Source organism: Pongo pygmaeus, chromosome 20, assembly GCF_028885625.2.
Source record: "Pongo pygmaeus isolate AG05252 chromosome 20, NHGRI_mPonPyg2-v2.0_pri, whole genome shotgun sequence".
Classification (NCBI taxonomy): domain Eukaryota; kingdom Metazoa; phylum Chordata; class Mammalia; order Primates; family Hominidae; genus Pongo; species Pongo pygmaeus.
Window position 1 is genome coordinate 2,523,577 of NC_072393.2, and position 21,834 is coordinate 2,545,410.

The following is a 21,834-nucleotide window of genomic DNA, read 5'->3' on the forward strand; positions in this document are numbered from 1 at the left end:
GATCACTCTCTGCTGAGGACCGAGGCATCTCACCCGACCCTGGGGTGACCCTCTGCACCGGGATGCAGCTGGGGGCGGAGGCGGAGGGAAGGGAGACAGCAGAGGGTAGAGGCTGACTGTCCGGAACCTCCCATGACCCGTGACCCAGGAAGTGCGGCTCCAGGCGTTGCGGGGATTCAGTCACAAGCAGCCCAGATGATCTGCAAACTCCATGTTGGGGGTTTTCTCGAGGTTTGGGGTTGGGGGGTATCGGTGGCACCAAGGTCAACACGAAGACACACAGAGGTCACAACGCCTATTTATTCCCCACACGTCATGCCCTGCACCCCGGGTGGGCTCGGCACACACCTCACCGCCATAAGCGGCTGCAGGGCCGCGGTGGCCCCCGTTCCTACTGTTACCTACGACACACGGTACTGCGTCTACCTCACAGACGGCCAAGAGCCAGGGAGCCCCAGGACGCTCCGACTGACAACCCTGCTGGCGGGACCACGGCGCCATGGGCTCACCTGCCACCCCCAGGCCTCACGAACCCAGACAGGGCCCCTGCTATCCAGCTCTCCAGCTGCTTTCCTGGTGGCTGTTTTAGGGACAAGGCAGGTGGCACCTGAAGTGCCCTGTGGCCTCCACCTAGCACAGGAGGGGTAAGCTTCCCGGGGGGGCCCCGGGCCCATGAAACATCCAGGACAGAAGGACAGCAGGATGGGACACAGACAGAAACGGCCCAGCTGCCTTCCCTGTGCCCGGGGCTAAGGCGGCCGGGACAGAAGGTCATGATGTCGCCCCTGGCTCTCAGTCGCGAGGACCAGAAAATGAGGGTGGGAGGAGGGGAAACACGTCTGTCAACATGCCCAACCGGAGAAAAGTCACAGAAACTGGTCCTATGCACCCAGGACGGCTCCTGAGCTGCGGAGGCGTGGGGTGACGGCAGCCGTCTCTTAGGTGCCTGCCACTAGAGTTCCTCATGCAAACACACACGTCCCGCGGCGCCCAGGCCGCAGCTGGCAGTGAGCTCTTCCGAGCAGGCACGGGGCCGGGGTGGCCGGGAGGTCGACTTGGAAAGAGGCTTCTCACAGATGGGAGAGTTCCTGCAGACAGACCACGGGATGAGGGGGCGGGGGCCGTAAAAGGCTTTGGAAGCCACACGATCCGCCACACGACCGAACGTGAAACCTGCCGCTTCTCCGAGAGCGGCCCGGGAGCACCCCAGGATTCTAGAAAACACTCGGGTGACTGAGCTTTCTGGGGGCTGGAAGGGAGGTCGCTGCTGGTCTGTGTTCAGCTTGCTGGCTCTCGTTTCAAGAAGGGTCTGGGGGCTGTAAGGGAGTTACAAAAAGGGAGTGGAGGAGGGCAGAGATAAAAGGGGAAAATCCATCTTGACATGCAGGTCCGAGGTCTCTCTCTTCCCCTCTCTCAGGCAGTCCAACAGGAGGAAGTGGCAGACAACCAGAGGCTTCCTTCCAGTCGGCCAGGGAAGGATGCAGTCACACCGGGAGCGGCTGGAGGGGGACAGACGTGAAGGCAGTCAGAGCGCAGGTGGGGACCAAGGCTGCGCCACACACTCCAGGCAGCAGGAGAGGCCCAGAGTGGACAGCCAGGGGCCACAGCGGCTATTTCAACGAACGTCAGAGCCACAGCTGCCCCAGAAGCATTCCACACACTCGGGGCCACGTGTGGCTGGTGGCGTAGAGAACATCACCATGACCTAGAACGGTCTACAGTGTGGTGGTACTTTGTGTATGAGGTTACGTTGGTAAAAAATCCACCTCAACTATTAAAAAAAAAAGAAAAATAAATAAAAGCTTTAAAAAAAAAAAAAGGAAAGACTGGAAGAAAAGGCGGGCAAAATATTAATGTTGATGGTTCTGGGTGAAAAGATTAAGGTTGGGCTGAATGCAAGGCTCACACTTGTAATCTCAGCACTTTGGGAGGCCGAGGTGGGAGGATCGCTTGTGCCCCCGAATTGAGGCCACCCTGGGCAACATAATGAGATCCTGTCTCTAAAGGAAATACAAAAATCAGCCAGGCACAGTGGCGTGTGCCTGTAGTTCCAGCTACTTGGGAGGCTGAGGTGGGAGGATCACTTGAGCCCAGGAGGTTGAGGCTGCAGGGAGACGTGACTGCACCACTGCCCTCCAGCCGGAGGGACAGAGCAGGATGGTCTCAAAAAAAAAAAAAAAAAAAAAAGATTAAGATTGTTCTTGCTGCTTTTTAACAATTTTGTCTTTTAAATTTGTCTACAGTAATTATGGTTTAAAAATGAAAGAGAGTATATATGAGGAGGGGACGATAACAAAATGAAGAGGCCACATCAAAGCACAATGGAAACACCTCCGGGGAGGCCCGGAGCCTCCCGCCCCCAGGGAGCCGGCGTCTGCTGGAGACAACAGGACTGAACTCAGGGGCCCCTGGGGAAGGAAACCAAGCCAGCCACGGGCCCCTGGAACCCATGGGGGACACTGAGTGTATTTTTAAACAACTGTAAGTGCAACACCTGCTCACAGTGAGAAAAGGACAAAAAATCCCTCACAAAATGCAGGCAGAACGCTCAGGCGCACAGTCAAAGGCAGGTGCCCGGCTTGTTCTTTCCACCACCCAATGACCTTGCCCCCACCCCCGAGGTGGCAGCCCCGACACTGCAGAAACAAAGAGCTTCTGCAGGCGGCCTTAGGCAGGGGGGATCCCAGACACCAGGCCTTCCAGGGAGCTGTGGCTCTCCCCTAATCTCCACCCAGCCCTGATCCACAGATGGGAAAGGAGTGGGGAGCAGGACTTGGTGGCCACCTGGAAAGGGGCCCAATGCTCAGAGATGCCCCTGCCTGCCTCGGCGGTTCTGGGTGATCTTCTGAGCTGGATGCACCCAGGACTCACTGTCCGGTGTCCAGACAGGCTCCGCAGCCCCCGGGCATCACTCCTGCTGGCTGCCCTCACTGCCAGGCACTCACGTGGTGTCACTCCTGCTGGCCACCCACCCAGCCCCCCGGCTCTGGGCACTCACGTGGCATCACTCCTGCCGGCCACCCCCCAGCCCCCTGGCCCCATGCACTCACGCAGCGTCACTCCTGCTGGTCGTCGTTGCTGGCGCTGGGCGTCCGACTCCGGATCTGGCTCCTGAGCTGCTCTATCAACTCTGGGTTCTGCTGCTGCATCTGCTGGGCAAACTGCTGACCCCTGCGGGGAAGGGCACACGGGGCTCAGCTGGGGCCAGGCGCCTGCCTGCTGCCTCCGTCCATCCCCAGCTGACCCCTCGGGCCCTCCACCCTGAAGACAGGCCTGACCCCTCGCCGGAGGACGCCGGGCCCTTTGGAGCAGAGGACGCAGCATTTCCGCTCTCCTTCCCTTCCGCCTGCGAGCCCCCCCCACCACCCACGTCCTCTGTCCTCCTGGAAGCAGGTCCACTCACGCCTGGATGAGGCTGGCCAGGTCGTTCTGCGAGGGGCTGGTGCCGGGAGTTCCCAAGGGGTTGTTGCTACCCGAAATCATGCCGGACATGCTGCAGGAGAGAGCGCGAGACTCGCAGCCAGGACAGCTCGACCGCCATCCCCACCACAGGCCCTCGCAGTGGCCCGGGACAGAATCCCTCTCAGCCCTTCACCTTCCCCCGCAGGAGAGGATTCTCTCTCACCACCTGGTGGGCCTCCCGGGCCCAAACCCACCCTTTGAGTTTCACCCGCTTTCCCAGAACACCCCTCCTTCTTTAGCCTAAAGAGCGTAGTTCTCAGCCAGGGGGTGATCCTGCCCCCAGAGGACCCCTGCAATGGCAGCAGACATTTGCAACAGCCATGATTGGGTTATGCCAAGACAGGGGCAGGGGGTGCTCCTGGTGTGGAGTGGGTGGAGGCTAGAGACGCTGCTCAGCACCCTGCAGTGCCCAGGACGGCCCCGCTCCAGAAACTGGTCCAGCTCAAATGGCCACGGTGCTGTGGCTGGCAAACCATGCTTTAAGATTTGACCATGGGCCAGCCGCGGTGGCTCACACCTGTCATCCCTGTACCTTGGGAGGCCGAGGCGGGTGGATCACCTAAGGTCAGGAGTTCAAAACCAGCCTGGCCAACATGGTGAAACCCCATCTCTACTAAAAATGCAAAAATTAGCCGGGCATGGTGGTGGGTGCCTGTAATTCCAGCTACTTGGGAAGCTGAGACAGGAGAATCACTTGATCCTGGGAGGCAGAGGTTGCAGTGAGCCAAGATTCTGCCACTGCACTCCAGCCTGGGTGACAGAGCAAGACTCCGTCTCAAAAAAAAAGAGAAAAAGATTTCACCATGAAAACAGGCAAGCAGCTCCCCAGTACGCAAACAGCTTACTAGGGAGTTACCATATGAGCCAGCAAGTGCACTCAGAGGTTTATATCCAAGAGAAACGAAAACAGGATTCACACACATGCTTGCACACCCATGCTCAAGCAGCACCGTTCACAACAGACAAAAGGTAGAAACAGCCCAAATGTCCATGGATAGATGTGTGGATCAGCACAGCGTGGTCCCTCCACACTGGAATATTACTCAGCCATGAAAAGGAGCAAGGCCCTGACCCAGGCCCCAGCGCAGATGCACCTTGAGGACGTCACGCTCAGTGAGAGACGCCAGACACCAAAGATCACTCAGTGTGTGATCCCATTTCTATGAAATGTCCAGGACAGGCCCATCCACAGAGACGGGAAGGGGACGCATGGTTGTCAGGGGATAGGAGAGGGGTTGGGGAGTGACAGCTGATGGGGAAGGGGCTTCTTTCAAAGATGATGAAGATGTGTTGGTGCTCAATGGTGGTGACAGTTGCATGACAGTGTGAATGTACTTAATGCCATTAAGTCATACACTTTAAAGTGGTTAGTTTTATGTTAAGTGAATTTTCCCACAATAAAAGGAAATTTAACCACAACAAGACCCGAAGAAGCCCGGTTGTCACTTACAGCTGCTGAATCTGGGGATTGTTCATTAGGTTTGAAGCCTGAAGAACAGAACAAATTTGTCAGGAAGACAAAGCTCCAAGCACATCATTCTCTTTCATCAGACACTTTCCATCTTAACCAGCCTTGGCTCTGGACTCCAGCACGCCAACGAACAGTAAGAGCCGGGCATTTGGTCTTTCGTACCCTTTTCCCTACATTTTCGCCCCCCCACCCACGAGCTGTGACCTCCACATTCTGACTTAAATCCTGTTTTGGGTTCCTGCTTGAGGAGCAATCTCGCAGCACTACAGCGCTCTCTCACTGGCTGCTGCGGTTTTGCTGTGTGGATGCGTTTTGGTTCTTTATTTTAGCTGCTGTCTACTTTAGCATATTTGGTTTAGCATATTTGGTTCCTGTTTTGCTCTATCAATATATAGCACTGTGGCCGGGCACGGTGGCTAACGCCTGGAATCCCAGCAGTTCAGGAGGCCGAGGCAGGCAGATCGCTTGAGGTCAGGAGTTCGAGTCCAGCCTAACCAACATGGTGAAACCCCATCTCTACTAAAAATACGAAATTAGCCAGGTGTGGTGGTGCGTGCCTGTAATCCCAGCTACTCGGGAAGCTGAGGCAGGAGAATCGCCCGAGCCTGGGAGGCGGAGGTTGCAGTGAGCCGGGATCGCACCACTGCACTCCAGCCTGGGTGACAGAGCGAGACTCTGTCTCAAAAAAGAAGTAAAAATAAATAAATAAATAGCACTGTACTGGGCACTTTCTCATGTTAATTTTCCACTTGGGATTATTCCTTTGGACCTGTTGAAAGCAGGTGGCTCAGAGGTGTGGCAAACTCTCTGTGTAAAGGGCCAGCGTGTAAACCCTCTCAGCCTTTCCAGACACGGGGTGCCTGAGCCAACTACTCAGCTCTGCCGCCGCATCATGAAAGCTGCCGCGGACACTAGCTGTATGAACGGGCATGGCTGTGTGCCAATAAAACTTTATCGGTCAGGTGCGGCGGCTCACACCTGTAATCCCAGCACTTTGGGGAGCCAAGGCGGGTGGATCACAAGGTCAGGAGTTCGAGACCAGCCTGGCAAACATGGTGAAACCCCATTTCTACTAAAAAAAATACCCCATTCTACTAAAAAAAAATTAGCCGGGCATGGTGGCGGGCACCTGTAATCCCAGCTACTCGGGAGGCTGACACAGGAGAATCGCTTGAACCTGGGAGGCGGAGGTTGCAGTGAGCTGAGATCACGCTACTGCACTCCAACCTGGGCGACAGAGCGAGACTCCATCTCAAAAAAAAAAAAAAAAAAAAAAACAAAAAACTTTCTTAACAAAACCCAGCGGTGGGCCTTATTCTGCCAACCCCAGATGTCTAAAGGGAAAAGGAGTCTGTGACATGGCCAGGCTGAGAGGCCCCTTGAAGGGCTGGGGCCTGGTCACCCTCCATCCCATGGTGAGGGAGAACGTGTTCCCCTGGCAGCCTGGCCAGTGGATGAGGGCTACAGTAAGAGGTGTAGCCTCTGCTGAATGGCACGACCCAGGCAGGGCTCCTGGCCCAGCTAGCTCATTTTTCTGACTGACAGTGAGGCTGAGGGCTTTTCTCCCCCTAACAGCCTTAGGCGAATCCCTGCACCCTGAGGCTGTGGGAGCCTGCAGAGTGGTCCCAGGGCACACAGACCTCCCAGGAAATGAACATGTGTGTGTGGGGGGTGGCTCTCCGAGGATCCCAGCCAAGGAACTCCCTGCCAAAGGCCGTCCCTTTGGAAGCACGAGTGCCCTAGCATCAGGAGGTCCACCTGCGCCCAGCGCGCCCGGCGCTCTGCTTCCTTTGCCTGAACCTTAGGAGGCAGACGCGGCTGCATTGTGATCAGTGTCTCCGCACTGCGAGGAGGAGCCCACGCCGGGGTGGGGTGGGGGTGCGACCTCCCTGGGCTCAGCCAGGAGAGCCAGCTTTCGGTGCTCACTACTGATGGGTCTTGCTTGGGACATCAACATCGGGGACACTTTTGATCGTCAAAGCAGAGGGTGGGGGTGCTCCTGACATGGGGTGGGTGAAGCCAGGGATGCTGCCAGCGCCCTGCGGTGCCCAGGACGGCCCCACAGACAAGAACCATCTGGTTCCAGAAGCCAGCAGTGCCAAGGCAAGGAAGCCCTGGCCAGTAGTGGACACAGCAGATGCGGGCCTGGGGTGTGGCGCAGACACTATGGACAGGGAGGAGGGGCGGGCCGTTACCATGCTCATGAAGCCGGGGTTGTTCAGCAGGCCGGCGATGTCGAAGCTGCCCACGCCTCCCGTCTGAGGATGAGAACAGCCCTGGTTAGTGAGGCCTGGACGAGAGGCCACGGTGAATAAGCCCCCTGGAACTCAGAAACAATGGCCCCCCACGGGGCTCAGACATTCTATCAACCCTGCGGCCAGAGGGTGCTTTGAGGCAGGCAGCACGAGGCACAGCGCGACCGCCTGGGGACGGCACGGTCTATCATCCCGTGTTTATTCCCCGCACAGCGCGACCGCCCGGGGACGGCACGGTCTATCATCCCGTGTTTATTCCCCGCACAGCGCGACCGCCCGGGGACGGCACGGTCTATCATCCCGTGTTTATTCCCCGCACAGCGCGACCGCCCGGGGACGGCACGGTCTATCATCCCGTGTTTATTCCCCGCACAGCGCGACCGCCCGGGGACGGCACGGTCTATCATCCCGTGTTTATTCCCCGCACAGCGCGACCGCCCGGGGACGGCACGGTCTATCATCCCGTGTTTATTCCCCGCACAGCGCGACCGCCCGGGGACGGCACGGTCTATCATCCCGTGTTTATTCCCCGCACAGCGCGACCGCCCGGGGACGGCACGGTCTATCATCCCGTGTTTATTCCCCGCACAGCGCGACCGCCCGGGGACGGCACGGTCTATCATCCCGTGTTTATTCCCCGCACAGCGCGACCGCCCGGGGACGGCACGGTCTATCATCCCGTGTTTATTCCCCGCACAGCGCGACCGCCCGGGGACGGCACGGTCTATCATCCCGTGTTTATTTCCTGTATTCTGCCGCTTTGACACCTTGGGGCCTTGCCGGCCTGGCAGAGCCGCCCCCTCCTGGAGGAGCCAATTCCCAGAGATAGCAAATGACTCACCCAGAAACGCACCTTTGAAATACAAACCAACTGACCCAGAACCCACACCCTCAGCACCTCCCCCATCACCCCAGGGCCACAGTCCACCTGCCCCACTCACCCCCAGGCCAAGGACCAGGCAACCAGGGGCAGCCCCCAGGCCTGGGTCTAACGAAATGGCTCCAACTGGCCAACCCGAAGCCTCCTCACCCGGCCTCGCCACAAAACCCACATCGAGGGTCCTTTCTGTGCCCCTCCCTCCGCCTCTGCTGGCAGCCCTGCGGCCGGCCTCCTGCTTCCAGGGGTCTGGGGGCATGAACCTCCTCCTCACGACACTCACTTCCACGCCTGCGCATCTCACCACCGACCGAAACAAACCCCGGACCCTCACGACACCCAGGTGAAGCCTAGAGCCGCTGGTGTGCCCGAGGACCTGTCCCCCACCCACACAGTCAGCTCGGCGTTCTGGAGCCACTCGCCCCCGCTGTACTCACGGGGCTGGGGGCCTCCCGCAGCTTCAGCTCCGCTATCTTGAGGTTGGACTTGTACGTCTCGTTGTCGGGGTCCAGCTCCAGCGCCTTCTTGTAGTAAGCCACGGCCTCCACATGCTTGTTCAGGCTGGAGAGTGCCAGGCTGGAGGAGAGCACTGGGGATGGCCCGTTCCCATCTGCCCAGCTCCAGGAGGCCCCGCCCAAGCCCTCGTCCCCAGTGGTCCCGGCAATCCCCAAACCGCCTCGGATGGCGCCACCCCCCACCCGCTGTCAGCTCGCTGGAGACAAACCTGGCTTTCCAGGGGCCCAGGGGCGGGACTCAGGGAGATAGACATGAGAACATCCCTGCCACACAAGAACTGGCGTCCCCATGGGGCCACACACGGGGCCTCAAAGCCCAGAGCGGGCTGAGAGGAGGGAGCAGGCCGGCTCAGGGTCACGGGAGATGTGTGGATGTGGTCTTGGTCCCGCTTCCTGGCACAGGGCACCAAGGACCCTCGGAACCTCTGAGCGATAGACATGTCTCCCATCGTCCACAAGCAGCCCCTGACCCCCACCTGAGTCTTCACTCCTGAGGTGACTCAGGGCCCCTAGAGAGCCCAGGAGGAGGTGGGTCCTGGGGAGACTGGGCAGGTGAACAGGGCCCCTCCCCAGCCTCCGGGGAGACCCAATCCCACAAACTCTGAGCAAGGGCGTTCAGAGAAGCAGGCAAATGCACCCTCATGCTGGGAGGGCGGCACCGGCTGCACGGGGCACAGGCTCCTGCCCCGGGGACCCTCCTGGCCTCACCCTCGGACCTGTCCTGTGTCCTTCATCATAAACCAGGTGCTTCCCTGAGCTCTGTGAGCCGCCCCAGCAAACGATGGAGCCTGAGCAGGGGCCATGGGAACCCCAGTTGACAGCCAGTCAGGGAGAAGCAAGGGGCCCAGGGATCTCTGGGTGGCACCCGATGCGGGGCATCTGTGGGGGTGAGCCTGTGGCCTGTAGGGCTATGTTGGCTCCAAACAGCTAGTGTCAGAGTTGAACCGAACTGGGGCGGGAGAATTGGTTGTGGGTGGGAAAAAAGCCACACAAGAGAGGAAGCAGGAGCAGGAGAGGAGGGGTCCCGAGAGAGACTGGAAAGGCGCGGCCGTGGACAGGCACTCACCCCATCCTGCCGTAGGCCTTGCTGTAGGCCGGGTCGATGCAGATGGCCCGCTCACAGTCCTGTACCGCGCCTGCGTAGTTGCCGAGTTTGCTGTAGGCCGCAGCTCTGGGGAAGAAAAGGCAGGGCAGGTCCCTCACCGGCGGCTCTGAGCCCAGCGGGCAGCCCTGGAGGGGAGCCTGAGAGCTGCGTTCCTCTCCAGCTTCCTGGAGGAACGGCCTCAGTTTTCCCCATCTGTAAAATGGGGCTGATGGGGAAAGCTGAGAGGTGTGGCCACTGAGATGCTCTTAGACAGATGTGGGCTCAAAGCACCAAGAGCCACTTGGAACTGCGACTATGAATTTTATTTGCAAAAAATGTTCCGATCCATGGCTGTACAAGAGCAATGAGGGTAGGGAACTTATACCCAAGTTTCATTGACAAATTATTTACATATCAGTAAAAAAAGAACTCAGACCAATGTCAAAGCTCAAAGCTCTTGGCTTACAGCGTCTGAATCGTCTTCACCATTTTCGTGTTTAGTGTTTCTCTTTACAATTTTTTCAAAGTACAGAGAAGCGTGAGTGGAGACTAAACTACCCCGTGACGGGTGGCCAGGAACCCTGCACTGCCTCTGCAACTGTCCTGTAAGCCTGAAGCAGATGCAAGACCACACATTCAAAAAATACAACCCTCCACATACTGGATTATTTTCTTGGCTTGACATCCACGTGGAATGCCATGACACCTGATTTTATATGTATGTATTTACGTATTTATTTATTTTTGAAACAAGATTTTGCTCTCCTGCCCAGGCTGGAGTGCAGTGACACGATCTCAGCTCACTGCAACCTCCGCCTCCCGGGTTCAAGTGATTCTCCTGCCTCAGCCTCCCAGGTAGCTGGGACTACAGGCACCCACCACCACATCCAGCTAATTTTTGTGTTTTCTTCGGGTTTTTTTGGAGACAGAGTCTCTCTGTCACCCAGGGTGGAGTGCAGTGGCGCAATCTTGGCTCACTGCAACCTCTGCCTCCTAGGTTCAAGCCGTTCTCATACCTCAGCTTCTTGAGTAGCTGGTGGTGCCCACCACCATGCCCGGCTAATTTTGTATTTTTAGTAAAGACAGGGTTTCACCATGTTAGCCAGGCTGGTCTTGAACTCCCGACCTCAAGTGATCCACCCGCCTCGGCCTCCCAAAGTGCTGGAATTACAGACGTGAGCCACCGCGCCTGGCCCCCAGACTAATTTTTACATTTTCTGTACAGACGGGGGTCTTGATATGTCGCCCAGGCAGGTCCCGAACTCCTAGCCTCAAGTGATCTTTCTCCCGTGGCCTCCCAGAGTGCTGGGCGTGCCACCTGATTTTAACATCAGCATCGACTCTCCCCGGCCCCCTTGCTGGCCGCCTGATGCTTGCTCCTGGTCTGGGACCACCGGTGAATGGAACCCTCATCTACAGCGCAGAGGCCTCTCCCATCTCAGGTCCCTGCTAAGCATCCCGGAGGACGCCCCCGCACCGGCCGCCCCTGCCCTGGGCAGGCCCCGAGCTGGTACCTGTTGCAGAAATAGACGGCGTTGGCTGGGTTGAGCTCAATGGCTTTTCCGTAGAAATGCACCGCAGCTTCAAAGTTTTCCACTTTCATCTGCTCGTTTCCTACAGGGAGAGAGGAAAACACCGGCCCGGTGTCCACACAGACCCGAGGGGGCGTCAGCGAGAGAGGAAAACACCGGCCCGGTGTCCACACAGACCCGAGGGGGCGTCAGCGAGAGAGGAAAACACCGGCCCGGTGTCCACACAGACCCGAGGGGGCGTCAGCGAGAGAGGAAAACACCGGCCTGGTGTCCACACAGACACCGGGTGTCCGCACAGACCCGAGGGGGCGTCACACTTGGCTCTTCTGGGCAGCCAGGGCTCAACACAGATGCCGGCTCAGGAGGCGTCTGCATCTATAGGGGGTTCGCTACTCGCAAACGATCATATCTATACCCACTAAGGGGGATGGAGGTGGGGGCGGCAGGGCCTGGCCTGGCCTGTGCCTGGTGACGGTGGCTGTCACTGCCTGGATGGTGACTCCTGGGAACAGAACTGTTAATACAGCTCATCGGCCCGGGGTTGGAAACTGTCCCTTTAGCTATTTCTTTTGGAAAGAGCCCAAGCGGAGGCCTGTATTTTGGAATACTCATGTGATACCTTCTCATCTCATAGGCAATGGGGCTTCTATCTGAGGCGTGGGTCCCAGCTGGTAGGACAGTAAAAACCCCGGCTGCTATCCTAGAACCAACTGAGAGCCCTGAAGACAGAAACCCACTCCCGCCCCCGACATCCCAATTCAGGAGGGTGTGGGGGGAAGATGGGTATCAGAATGTGTTTCCCTAAACTGTTTTACTGAGATATAATTTACATGCCACAAAGCTTACGCTTTAAAAATATAAGCCCGGGCGCGGTGGCTCATGCTTATAATCCCAGCACTTTGGGAGGCCGAGGCAGGCGGATCACGAGATCAGGAGACCAAGACCGTCCTGGTCAACACAGTGAAACCGTGTCTCTAGTAGAAATACAAAAATTAGCCGGGCGTGGTGGTGCGCGTCTGTAGTCCCAGCTACTCAGGAGGCTGAGGCAGAAGAATCGCTTGAACCAGGGAGTCAGAGGTTGCAGCGAGCCGAGATCACGCCACTGCACTCCAGCCTGGGCGACAGAGCGATACTCCGTCTCAAAAAAAAAAAAAAAAAGAAATGGGATCACATGCTGTGCGTCCTTTTGTGTCTGGCCTCTCTCCCTGCGTGTGATGTCCTCACGGTGCATCTGCGCTGGGGCCTGAGTCAGAGCCTCACCCATCTGCATTCCACTGCGCAGATGGGCCACGCTGCGCTGACCATTTATCGTGGACAGGCATTTAAGCTGGTTTTGCTTCTTTTTATTGTTTTGTTTTTTATTTTTTATTTTTTTTGAGACGGAGTTTCACTCTTATCGCCCAGGCTGGAGTGCAGTGGCGCGATCTGGACTCACTGCAACCTCCACCTCCCCGGTTCAAGCAACTCTCCTGCCTCAGCCTCCTGAGTAGTTGGGATTACAGGTGCCCGCCACTGCGCCTGGCTAATTTTTTTGCATTTTTAGTAGAGACGGGGTTTCACCATGTTGGCCAGGCTAGTCTCGAACTTCTGACCTCAGGCAACACGCCCACCTCAGCCTCCCAAAGAGCTGGGATTACAGGCGTGAGCCACCGCACCTGGCCTCTTCTTGCTTTTTGAATCTTGTGAATACAGCTGCTGTGAACCTGTGTCTGGGTTTTGGTGGACATGTGTCTCTCTTGGGCACGTATCTAGTATCTAGGGGTGGAACCGCCGGGTCTCACGGAAGCTGTGTAACTTTTGGGGGCCACTAGCCAGTCTTCTGCAGGGGCCGCTCCCCTGACATCCCCACCAGCCATGCCGTGCCTGAAGGTCAAGCTTCTCTGCACCTGTGCCCTCGCCAGTCCCCCTTCCGTCCCCGTCCCCACAAGCCAGCGTGCTGGCCATCAGGGCACTTCCCTCAGCTCCCTGGGCCCCAGGGACCAGCTGGCCTCTGCGAGGGTCCCATGGCCCCGAGTCCAGGTGGGGCGAGGCGTCTGTGGTGATGGAGATCCTCCCTTACCTTCGGTTTTGAGGCGCTCTGCCTCTGCCGAGTCCTCCTCGGAAGGCGGGGTTCGTGCGGGGCTCCTCAGGTCCTGCGGCATCTCCTGGAGCCGGAGGCAAAGGTGGCCCGCTGTCCTCTCCTCCCAACCCAGCACCCTCCGGCCTCAGCTTCCCTCGGGACACCAGAGAGGGCCACCAAGCTCCGAAGGACCCGGGGGCTCTGCAGGGGACTCCTGGCCTCCATCATGTGGCCCTGGGTGAGTGACCACAGCGCTATGTGTCTCAGGATGGGGAAGGAGGGCCAAGTGCTCCTGCAGCCACATCCCCAGCCCAGGAGAGGATGCGGGCAGAGTGCCTGGGGGACGATGCGAGCGGGGCTCCCGGGGTCCCCAGCGCTGCCTGCTGCTGCTGTTCTTATTTTGGGGGTGGTGGCTGGGGAAGCATCGAGGCTCACCTTGCCCGTGGCAGCCGCTTCAAATATCTCCGGTAGAGTCTGAGGGAGCGCGAGGTCACTGTCTTCTACCGTCACCCCAAACGCAGTCTCCAGGCACTGGATGGCGACTGGAAGTGGGGACAGAGGCGGTCCTACTCATTGCACGCAGCCCCGAGGTTACGTTTTTGGGTCTAGAGGGTGGGGTTGGTGCTCACACTTCCCCAGGTGTGTTCATTCCCAAGGACCCTGGAACGCAGGGGCTGCCGCCTGTGCTCTGGGCTGGGACAGCGGACCCTCTTCCTTCCCGAAAAGAAAAGCCAGACAGAGACGTCCCGTGCCCCTGAGAGCAGCAGAGGCCATGGGCAGAGTGGAGCCCAGGCGGTGACCTCAGGCCTCTGAGGGGTCCCAATGCTGGGGCTGCCCGGCTGCGGCGTGGTGGGGGCTTGGCCCCACCTGGAGGGCCACGTCGGGGGTGAGGTGCCCCGGATGCTGTTGCACCTCCAAGGGCGCCTGGCCTGAGTCAGGAGCTTGAAGCCAGCCCCCAGTAGAAGGCCTGTATGACTGGGTTTGTACCAGGGCAGGACCATTGAGAGCAGGACAGGAAACAGCCACAGGGCCCCTCTCTCCACAGGCCCACCTGACAGACTCAGCACCCGGGGGGCCCTCCCACCGAGCCAGACAACACTAGCCCTGGCCACCTCTTCGTGTGGACCCAGGGTCCTAACCCAGGTCAGAAGTGGGGGTCAGCCACTTCCCACCCAGCACTGTTGAGGACCCTGGGCACATCCCTACAGCTGTCACTGGGTGTCCATGCTACAGAGGCATGGCAGGCCCGGGACACAGGTGAGCGAGGCACAGGTGGGGAAGGAGGACCTACAGCAGAACCTGCAGCCACGCAAGGGTGCCTCCCCGAGCCCTCCTTTCCCTCTGAGCCCCAGATCCAGGTGTCGCAGAAGCGCAAGCAAGACCAGACAGGAGACCAAGGCGCCTGGGGCCCGGACAGGCCATGCAGGACGCCAACGAGTCTGAGACTCTAGGGCGGGGCCAGCACTAGGAGAGCTTTTTCCCTGTGACCGATGGTGACACGCACACACTGGGTGGTGAGAACATTCCGGAACACACCTTGGTGGAAGATGGGGAGATGGAAAAAAGCCACTGGAAGGCAGCTCAGCCTGGAGGCATCAAGCAGTGGTGACGCCACGCAGTGGCAGGCGGGAGGGCTCAGCGCGGCCCTGGCTCCCACAGCCGGGGGCTATGTGGCCCTGGGCAGACCCCGGCCCTCTCTGGGCTTAGCTTCCTCCCCCAAGAAGCCAGGCGGGCGACCAGGCGTCTACACACCAGGTGTCTACACTAGGCGACTATGCTGGCCGCTGCCCGGGGAGAGGGGGAGGTGGCGGGCACCCACCTACCTTCCAAGCTCTCCTGAGCGTCGGATGAGAGGCCCCCGTGCCGGAGCTGGTCATGCAGGAACTGGATGATGGCGTAGGCCAGGCGCTTCTTGTTGTCCATCTTGAGCCCAGAAGAGGTGATACCTGGAGGTGCAGGAAAAACCCCCTTCAGGCCCCCTCACACTCCCCACTCCAGGTGCCCCAGGCCTGCCCCTAACTCGCTGGGCCTTACTTTAAGGGTGCTGGCTGATCTCAGCTCCAGGGCAGCCAAGGTAGAAAGGCCTTAATAGGCCCATTTCACAGATGATGACCTGAGGCCCGGAGCTCACCAATGCGGCTATGCACACAGCCGGAAAGTGTGAGACCAGCAGGCAAGCAGGGGCTGCCCTAGAGAACCCGCGCGCTCCCAGAGCCTCCTGAGTGCTCCGAGGGTGATACTGAGGTGCCACGGAGGTCCCCTCCGCCCCTGCTTCTGGCATGAGGTGGGTGGGGGCCAGGGATGCTGCCCAGCACCCTGCAGTGCCCAGGACAGCTCCACTCCAGAGAACGATCCAGCCCCAATGTCCACGGTGCTGAGAGGGAGAGACCTTGTCCTCAGCCAGAGCCACTGCCCCTTTTCTCAATTTACCTCTTTTGTGGCATGTCAGCAAGCATTTCTTAGGGACCCAACGGGGCCAGGTGTGCCTGCCCTGGTATCACCGTTTCACAGGACTTGCAGAGGACTCCCCCAAGGGACTTCTTGGGGACCCGTCTTGTTCCCCCTCGGAGGCCTACCCACCTCATTCCACCTCAGACCCCTGTCTAGTTCCCCCAGGAGACCCATCTCATTCCCCCTCGGACACCCGCCTGGTCCCCCCTCGGACACCCGCCTGGTTCCCCCCTCGGACACCCGCCTGGTCCCCCCTCGGACACCCGCCTGGTTCCCTCCTCGGACACCCGCCTGGTTTCCCCCTCGGACACCCGCCTGGTTCCCCCCTCGGACACCCGCCTGGATCCCCCCTCGGACACCCGCCTGGTTTCCCCCTCGGACACCCGCCTGGATCCCCCTCGGACACCCTGTCTTGTTCCTCACTCCCAGGACTTGACAGCTGCTTCTGCTCATGTCTGTGGTCCCTGCAGTTTCCTGCCAAAGCTCTAAAGGGTGCCGGATGGTGACATCAGGAGAGGCTGTTCTGGAATCCGGAGCTGTAGTCTACAGACAGGTCTTTTTTTAGTACAAGACCTTTCATGCAGGTTTCCTGGGTGCCTGGGCCAACTTGGAGGGGCCTCGGCCACAGTGACCTTCACGGCGCTGAGCAGGAAGCCCCGACGTGAGCTTCCCCCGGGGCAGGCTGGCTGGCTGCCTTGCGGCGCCAGCTCGGGCAGGCTCAGCCTCACTGTGCCTCCATTTCCCCCGAAGGCTGGCCATGGTGACTCTAAACATTCGGATGTAACAAGCTGCGTGGAGAAGCAGCTGCCACCGCCCCCGCCGCTGGGGCAGCTGAGTTCTGGGCTGAATGGTGTTTCCCTAGTCACGTCCACCTGGGACCTGAGCACGGGACCTTGTTTGTGTCTTTGCAGATGGAAACAAGTGGAGATGAGGTCGCTGTGGTGGCCCTAATGCAGGGATTGACCATGGCCGCACGGAGACAGCCACGTGAAGATAGAGGCAGAGGCTGAGGCGATGTGGCCACATGAAGAAAGGTGAGGCTCGCTGGCCCCTGGCAGCTGGAAGAGGCAGGACGGAGCCTCCCTTGGGGCCTTCAGAGGGAACGTGGCCCAGCCCGCACCTTCATCTCAAACTTCTGGCCTCCAGAACTGTGAGGGAAATCAATCTTGGTTGTTTTAAGCCAGCTGGGTTGTGAGGGAGAGGCCAGGCGGTTCCCGGATCGCGGCCTGCAAAGCCTGTGAGCTCGGACGGGATGTTCAGCCTGAGCCTCCGCCTCCATGTCTGTAAAATGGGGAGCCCCATTGTGGCTGCTGTCAGGGGTCGGGGGAAAAAATAACCCGGAAGCTGTCAGCCCAGCGCTTGGTGCCCTGCAGTGTCTGTTGTTAATATCATGATTCTGCCAGGTGCGGTGGCTCACGCCTGTAATCCCAGCACTTTGGGAGGCCGAGGCAGGCGAATCATGGGGTCAGGAGACAGAGACCATCCTGGCCAACACGGTGAAACCCCATCTCTACTAAAAGTACAAAAATTAGCTGGGCGTGGTGGCACGTGCCTGTAATCCCAGCTACTCGGGAGGCTGAGGCAGGAGAATCACTTGAACCAGGGAGTTGGAGGTTGCAGTGAGCCGAGATCACGCCACTGCACTCCAGCCTGGCAACAGAGTGAGACTCCATCTTAAAAAAAAAAAAAAATCATGATTCCTCATGGTGAGTCTTGTGGCATAGACCTCAGTTGGCTGTTTTTGGCAGTGTGACCTAGGGGAAGCGACTTAACTCTGCTGAGCCTCAGTTTCCTCTTCTGTCCGCCATGGATGGCGACAGCACCTCCCCATCAGGGGCACGTGTGGGGAGGGGTACGAGACCAGGCATGCACAACACTGAGTGAACACCCCCACACAGGCAGGCACGTGGACGGGTGCCGGTGCACCCGCCATGTCCAGATCAACACATGCTGAGGCTATTCCAGAAACGCTGCCCGGCTATGCAGTTTCACTGGGAGCATTTGGAGAACCTGCTCTGAGTCCGGAAGCAGGCATGGAGAGTGGTTGCTGTGGTGCTGGAGCATGGAGGGGCAGCCCTTGGGGAGGCCCTGGCCATGGGATGGGACCCCCATCCTCTGTTCTTGTGATGAGGTTCCCTTGGCTGGGCCTCCCTTCTCCACCTGCTCCTTCTGGGCTGGGCTGGGCGGCCACCTTCCCTGGAATCCACTCCCTGTCCAGGGCCTCTGGTGTCTCCGAGTGTCTGGGTCTTCCCCATCTCTGTCCCTCGCTGCCCGACACACAGGGTGGCGGGGCTGTGTGTCACCAGCCTTCCTCCTGGGGCCTGGCCCAGCCTGTGCGTAGTGGACCTTATTTTTAGCCGCGCTCTGTGTGCCAAGATGCATGAGGCAAGGGGCAGGCCTGAGGCCTCAGGAGCTGGGGAACCACCGTGAGGAGAAGCACAGGTTTGAGATCAGACACTCGGATTCAGGCTGGGTCAGACAGGGCCTGGCCAAGAGGCCGCCAGCCTCAGGATGGATGAGGAAGGGCGAGGCCTGAAGGAATCTCCCACAGTGACAGCTGCCTCTGGATAATTTCTTGTTCTTCTCTGCTCTGTGTCCAGATCTGCTCTCCAAAAAGTGACTAAAGCCACAAACACCTACAAGGAAACTCTGATCCAGCACCCAGGAGGCCGCAGCTCCTCCTTCTGAGCCAGCACAGTGCAAGAACAGCACAGCCGGGGTCTCTGCCGCCAGGTCCTGCTCCCCAGCTGGGCCCCAGGGACCCTCTGCACACAGCCACGCTGACAGGCGGCTCCAGGGGCTGAATACTGTCGTGTGCTGAACCGTGTCCCCCAAATCCATACACTGAAGTCCTGACTGCCAGGACCTTGGAATGCGACCTCACCTGGAAATAAGATCTTAGCAGACAGAATTTGGTAAGATGACGTCATACCAGAGTACGGCGGGTCCCTAGAGCAATAACCAACGTCCTTATAAAAAGGGGACGTTTGGATGCAGACGCATGCACAGGGAGAACACTGTGTGGACGTGAAGGCAGAAATGGGTGACGCGGCCACAGGGCAGGGACACCAAGGGCAGAGATGGGGTGACGCGGCCACACGGCAGGGACACCAAGGGCAGAGATGGGGTGACGCGGCCACACGGCAGGGACACCGAGGGCAGAGATGGGTGACGCGGCCACACGGCAGGGACACCGAGGGCAGAGATGGGGTGATGCGGCCACACGGCAGGGACACCGAGGGCAGAGATGGGGTGATGTGGCCACAGGGCAGGGACACCGAGGGCAGAGATGGGGTGACACGGCCACACAGCAGGGACACCGAGGGCAGAGATGGGTGACGTGGCCACACGGCAGGGACACCAGATCACCCTCACGTCCTCAGAAGGAACGAGCCCCGACGGAACCTTGATCATGGACTTCCGGCCTCCAGGACTGAGGGACGACGAACTCTGCTTCAGCTGCCTGGTCTGTGGCACTCTGTCACGGCGGCCCCAGCAAAGTGACACTAACGCCTGGAGAGCAGGCATCTCAGGACGCACCTCCGTCCTCGTGACGACTCCAACAAGCGGGTCGGCCCTGTCTCCAGGTGAACCGAGCTGGGTTGGGCAGGGGGGCGTGGTCACGTGCCCAGGATCACATAGACAGGAGGACAAACGGGCTGTTGTCACACGGAAGGGAGCAGTGAAGGGCGGTGGCCGAGGGACACGGAGGGAGGGAGCGGCTGCGCGTTGCTCACTGTGCTGCGGTCCCAGGAGCCAGCTGCCCAAGGGGCAGCTTCTTTTATAAGAAAACGACACTTCCCATCACGTCTATGCAAATGTCCATTTTAACTTTAAGTGCACAGATGTCTAATGGCCCAAGACACGTAGGTTAAGACGCGTGCGCACGTACACAGAGGGCTTCAGCTACAACCATCCCCGTGTAGACAGGATCAGAGGCAGGGCACCAAAAGCATTGAAACCACGCAGACGACCTATCTGAGCACTTCGCAGACCTAGAACGTCAACTGTGTAAAATACCCGCTCATGAACATTGGCAAAGAGGGGAGGGGCGCCTCCAGAGAATTTGATTTTTCTTTAAGAGATGAGATCTCAGCCAGGCGCGGTGGCTCACGCCTGTAATCCCAGCACTTTGGGAGGCCAAGGCAGCCGGATCACCTGAGGTCAGGAGTTCGAGACCAGCCTGACCAACATGGAGAAACCCCGTCTCTACTAAAAACACAAAATTAGCTGGGTGTGGTGGTGCATGCCTGTAGTCCCATCTACTCCGGAGGCTGAGGCAGGAGAATGGCTTGAACCCGGGAGGCGGAGGTTGCTGTGAGCCGAGATTGCGCCATTGCACTCCAGCCTGGGCAACAAGAGCGAAACTCCGTCTCAGAAAAAAAAAAAGAAAAAAAAAAAGACGAGATCTCACCACGTTGCCCAGGCTAATCTCAAACGCCTGGCCTCAAGCCATCCTCCCGCCATGGCCTCCCAAAGCGCTGGGATCACAGGTGTGAGCCACCATACCCGGCCTCCTCCAGGAGGCAAATGCTGAGGAAAGCTGTGGATTCTACTGACCCACTGGATTTTGCTGAAGCTGTGTGTGCGCGCATGTGTGTGTGTGCGTGCATCTCTCTCCAGATTCTGTCTCTCTCCCAGATCAGCGGTTCTCGATGGATGTGCTGAGACACTTGGTGTTGTCTCACATGGAGTGGGGGGAGGCCAGGGACGCTGCTCAGTGCCCTGGAGTGCCCAGGACGGCTCCGTCCCAGAGGATGATCCGGCCCCAACGTCCACAGCTCCCACTGGGAGAAATGCTGGACTAGAAGAGGAGGACCTGAAGAGCCTGTGGGTGCACCAGGCACTTTACACAACACCATCTCCTGACCTCGGCGCAGCGACCTATGCGGCAGGACTGGGGATGGAGGTGTTCACTCGAGGCCACTGGAGCCACAGGCCCGGCAGGATCCACGCCCGGCAGGTGCCTGACCTGCCCCCACACTCAAGATCAGAGGTGTTCAGTGTCTTGGTTCCCCTAAAATGCCTCTACATGAGGTGAACAGCCACCACACCCTAGAAGACGAGGCGTGGGCCGCCTGACCGCATAACCCACCACGCGCCAGAGACAAGCAAGGCATTGGCCCGCCAGGCTTTAAACAGTGGCTGACGTCAGACTCGGATGACACCGGCGATGTGGACCTCCACACCACTAAACAAGCATAGTCCCAGACACACTGGGTGTGCCCACAGCTTTGTTTCCCTTTCAGGGAAAGCAACATCCATCGGCAATTGTTAAAAAACATAACAAAACAGAGAGCAAAAGAAGCCAGACCCAAAGCACACACAGGGTGTGACTCCAACTCCACTTCTATGAAATGTCCAGGACAGGCCCATCCAGAGACAGGAAGGAGACGCGTGGGTGCCGGGGCTTGGGGAGGGGCAGGGGAGTGACAGCTGGTGGGGGACCAGCTTCCTTGCTTCCTTTTGGGGCGATGAGACAGCTCTGGAACCAGAGAGTGGTGATGGTTGCACAACCCTGTGAAGGCACCAAATGCCACTGAATTTCACGGTACGGGAATCACAGCAGTGTGGGAATCATAGCTCAATGTTTTAAAGGGGGAGAAATCTTCAAGAGCTCTGTTTTGCGTCACTGGACGGGGAGTTACGGTCTTCCTGAAAGCTCCTGCGGGATGGTAATGAGTTTTCCGCCCCCATCTCAGGACACAGTGGAGAGCCCAGAACTTTGAGGTCTGGGATCAGGACTGTCTAGAGCCTGGCGGCAGCCAGTCCCAGAATCCAAAGATCTCATGTGCGACACATCAGGGCCCACGGCGGTCAACCACCACCAGTAAGTAAAATCACAAAAGCTGACGTCATCCGCCCCAGCCAACAGGGTTCAGAGAGCAAACCAGTCAGGTCTCCTGACCCCCAAGCCCAAGGAAAACAGACACATGCCACCCAAAAGGTGAAGATTTTTGGTTTACGGAGTTTTTTTTTGTTTTATTTTTACGCATGTTTTGACAGCAGCATTACAATAGCCAAAAGCAAACAGCCCAAGTGTCCACGGACAGGTGAGTGGATCAACACGATGTGGTCTAGCCACACGACGGAATACTACGCAGCCACAAAAAGGAAATCCTGACCAG

At 58.6% G+C, this 21,834-nt stretch overlaps 1 protein-coding gene across 2 annotated transcripts in view; it reads right to left on the reverse strand.

The window, feature by feature from the left end:
* Nucleotides 1–282: 282 nt before the first annotated feature.
* SGTA (small glutamine rich tetratricopeptide repeat co-chaperone alpha) overlaps nt 283–21,834 on the reverse strand; it is a 29,079-nt gene continuing 7,527 nt past the window's right edge. Inside the window, exons 2-12 of one of the 2 annotated variants that reach the window (XM_054465494.2) lie at nt 15,079–15,201; nt 13,691–13,797; nt 13,256–13,340; nt 11,179–11,278; nt 9,647–9,751; nt 8,503–8,641; nt 7,129–7,191; nt 4,913–4,950; nt 3,404–3,493; nt 3,051–3,171; nt 283–1,499 (exon numbers count right to left, since the gene is read on the reverse strand). In XM_054465494.2, coding sequence (XP_054321469.1) covers nt 3,057–3,171; nt 3,404–3,493; nt 4,913–4,950; nt 7,129–7,191; nt 8,503–8,641; nt 9,647–9,751; nt 11,179–11,278; nt 13,256–13,340; nt 13,691–13,797; nt 15,079–15,178 — 942 coding nt within the window. In that variant the 5' untranslated portion in view covers nt 15,179–15,201 and the 3' untranslated portion in view covers nt 283–1,499; nt 3,051–3,056. Of the gene's footprint in view, nt 1,500–2,201; nt 7,192–8,502; nt 8,642–9,646; nt 9,752–11,178; nt 11,279–13,255; nt 13,341–13,690; nt 13,798–15,078; nt 15,202–21,834 lie in introns of those variants that run through there. The other variant, XM_063658304.1, reaches the window with a different exon arrangement.